The sequence below is a fragment of the Dipodomys ordii genome, unplaced genomic scaffold (genome assembly GCF_000151885.1).
Source record: "Dipodomys ordii isolate 6190 unplaced genomic scaffold, Dord_2.0 Scaffold184, whole genome shotgun sequence".
Lineage (NCBI taxonomy): Eukaryota > Metazoa > Chordata > Mammalia > Rodentia > Heteromyidae > Dipodomys > Dipodomys ordii.
The window spans coordinates 125,006-128,010 of record NW_012267400.1 but is presented as its reverse complement, the minus strand read 5'-3'; the positions used below and the strand labels follow the sequence as shown (position 1 = coordinate 128,010).

General features: G+C 48.8%; 1 protein-coding gene across 1 annotated transcript; it reads left to right on the top strand.

Moving 5' to 3' along the window:
- Positions 1-1,385: 1,385 nt before the first annotated feature.
- On the top strand, positions 1,386-2,315 carry LOC105999211 (olfactory receptor 7A10-like). The gene has a single exon (XM_013034171.1). The coding sequence runs from the start codon at positions 1,386-1,388 to the stop codon at positions 2,313-2,315; it is 930 nt and encodes a 309-aa protein (XP_012889625.1).
- Positions 2,316-3,005: the final 690 nt, after the last annotated feature.

Below are 3,005 nucleotides of genomic sequence, written 5' to 3'. Positions count from 1 at the left end.
GCAAATGCCATTATTTTGTCATTTCTAATGGCTGCATAATATTCCATTGTGTATAGATACCACAATTTTTGGATCTATTCATCTGTGGTGGGGCATCTGGGTTGTTTCCATATCCTAGCTATTGTGAACAGTGCTGCAATAAACATGGAGGTGCACGTGTCCTTGTACATTGGTTCCTGTTGTTCAGGGTAGATGCCTAGAAGTGGTATGACTGGGTCATAAAGGAGGTCAATGTTTATCTTTCTAAGAACCCTCCAGACTGCTTTCCAAAGTGGTTGTATAAGTGTACATTCCCACCAGCAGTGTAATAGGGTTCCTCTTTCTCCACATCCCCTCCAGCATTTGTCGTTGGCTGATTTGTGGATGTGGGACATTCTGACTGGGGTAAGGTGGTATCTCAGGGTTGTCTTTATTTGCATTTCCTTCACCACCAGGGATAGTGAACATTTCCTCATGTGTTTCTTTGCCACTTTTTTGATCTGAATTTTTTTTGTCGGTCATAAGGCTTGAACTCTGGGCCTGAGCGCTGTCCCTCAGCTCTTCAGCTCAAGGCTAGCACTCTACCACTTGAGCCCCAGTGCCACTTCCTGTTTTCTGGTGGTTAATTGGAGATAAGAGTCTCATGGCCTTTTCTGCCCGGACTGGCTTTTAATCGTGATCCTCAGATCTCAGCCTCCTGAGTAGTTAGGATAATAGGCATGAGTCAATGGCGTCTGGCTTTGGTGTATATTTCTGTGTAATGATCTCTTACTCGGTGTGATTCTCTAGGCCTGGAAAACCTGAGGGTACCAATGCCATTTTTGATTTTTTGTTAGAGTGTAGATCTATCTGTAGATTTCCTGGATAAGCAGCTGCCACATGGTTATCCCTACATTCCTCTTTGCATTCTTTGAATACAATGGAAATAAACAGTAACAAAATTATTTTTGAGCCGGGTGCCTGTGGCTCACGCCTGTCATCCTAGCTACTCAGGAAGCTGAGATCTGAGGATCATGGTTCAAAGCCAGCCCAGCAGGAAAATCCATCAGACTCTATCTCCAATGAACCACCAGAAAACGAGAAGTGGCGCTATGGCTCAAGTGGTAGAGCACTCACTTTGAGTTGAAGAGCTGAGGGACAGCGCCCAGGCCCAGAGGTCAAGCCCATGACTGACACACACACAAAAGAATACCTAACAGCATGGGAAAAAGAGTAATAGGAGACTGCAAATTGAACTCAGAAATAGTCAAGGAATGAATGAATGGGAATCAAAATGGAGGGCTGACGTACTGACTTAGAGGATCTATACCACTGTGCCTCTTCCACATTGGCATTGTTCCGTTGGTCATGTCTTTGTATTCTCTCTCTCTCTTTTGCTAGTGACATCCGCCACATGGGGCCAGAGAATGAATGACACCCAGATGTCAGAGTTTATACTCCTAGGATTTTCAGAAGATCCCAGAACGCAGCTCATCCTCTTTGGGCTCTTCCTGTCCATGTACCTGGTCACTGTGCTCGGAAATCTGCTCATCATCCTGGCGGTCAGCTCTGACCCCCACCTCCACACCCCCATGTACTTCTTCCTCTCTGTCCTCTCCTTGGATGACGTCTGCTTCACCTCCACCACCGTCCCCAAGATGCTGCTCAACATCCACACGCACAGCCGGGCCATCAGCTACGCGGGCTGCATTGCCCAGATGTCTTTCTTCTTGATTTTTGCAGGGTTGGACAACTTCCTGCTGGCGGTGATGGCCTATGACCGCTTCGTGGCCATCTGTCACCCGCTGCGCTACGCGGCCATCATGAGCCCCCGGCTCTGCGCGGTGCTGGTGCTGGGGTCTCTGATGGTGAATGTTCTGTATTCCACCATGCAAAGCGCCATGGTGCTGCGGCTGAACTTCTGTGCCCACTGTGAAATCCCCCACTTTTTCTGTGAGCTGAACCAGGTGGTCCACAGCGCCTGCTCCGACACCTTTCTTGATGATGTGCTGATCTATCTGGCAGCTTTCTTGCTGGGCGGCATTACTTTCACCGGCATCCTGTATTCTTACTCCAAGATCGTCTCCTCCGTCCGGGCCATGTCCTCCGCTCAGGGGAGGTACAAGGCCTTCTCCACCTGCGCGTCGCACCTGTCCGTGCTCTCCCTGTTTTACGGGACAGTCCTGGGGGTGTACCTCAGCTCTGCTGTCACCCGAAACTCACACTCCACCGCAAGGGCCTCGGTGATGTACACAGTGGTCACCCCCATGCTGAACCCCTTCATCTACAGCCTCAGGAACCAAGACCTCAAGAGGGCTCTGGAAAGGCTAAGAAAAGTGCCCATCCTCCGGAGGTGAAATGCGTGTCCGTGACTACGGGAGTCGGTACGGGAGGTTGCACCTGATCGGATGATGGGTGTGCAGCATATTTTATCCTCTGTCACTGCTCAGGATTATTTGTCTCTGATTTTAGCTTCTGGCTACAATTCAAACTAGGCACTCCTGTTCTCCACGCAGCTACTTAGCTCCATTTCCTCCAACTTTCCAGCGATTTTCCACCTTCCCAATAAAGCATATTTGGAATTTCCCATTTATCGATCCCCTGTTCCTCCTATATATGTGTACACACACACACACACACACACACACACACACACATTTGTCCTGATCCTGGGTCTTGAACTCAGGCTCTGGATACTGCCCCTGATAAACTCAGGGCCTGGGCGCTGTCCCCTGAGCTTTTTCACTCGAAGCTAACCCTGGACCCCCGAGCCACAGCTCCACTTCTGTCTTTTTCATCGTTAATTGGAGAGCGTCCTAGGGCTTTCTGCATGGGTGGGCTTTGAACCATCATTCTCAGCTCTCGGTTACCTGGGTAGACAGGATTACAGTGAGAGCCACTGGAGTCCCGGCCAAAAACAAAATTTTAAGGTTTTTTCCCTGTCACAAATAAAAACAGGCGACACAGTAAACAATAACGAATCTGTTTTATAATTTTTGGCGTATCACATTGCATATGCTAACAGTTTTAACTATGATACGATGGCT

What these genes read in the sequence shown, in the direction of transcription:
- LOC105999211 (XM_013034171.1), top strand. Translation starts at nt 1,386, where the DNA reads ATGAATGACACCCAGATGTCAGAGTTTATACTCCTAGGATTTTCAGAA.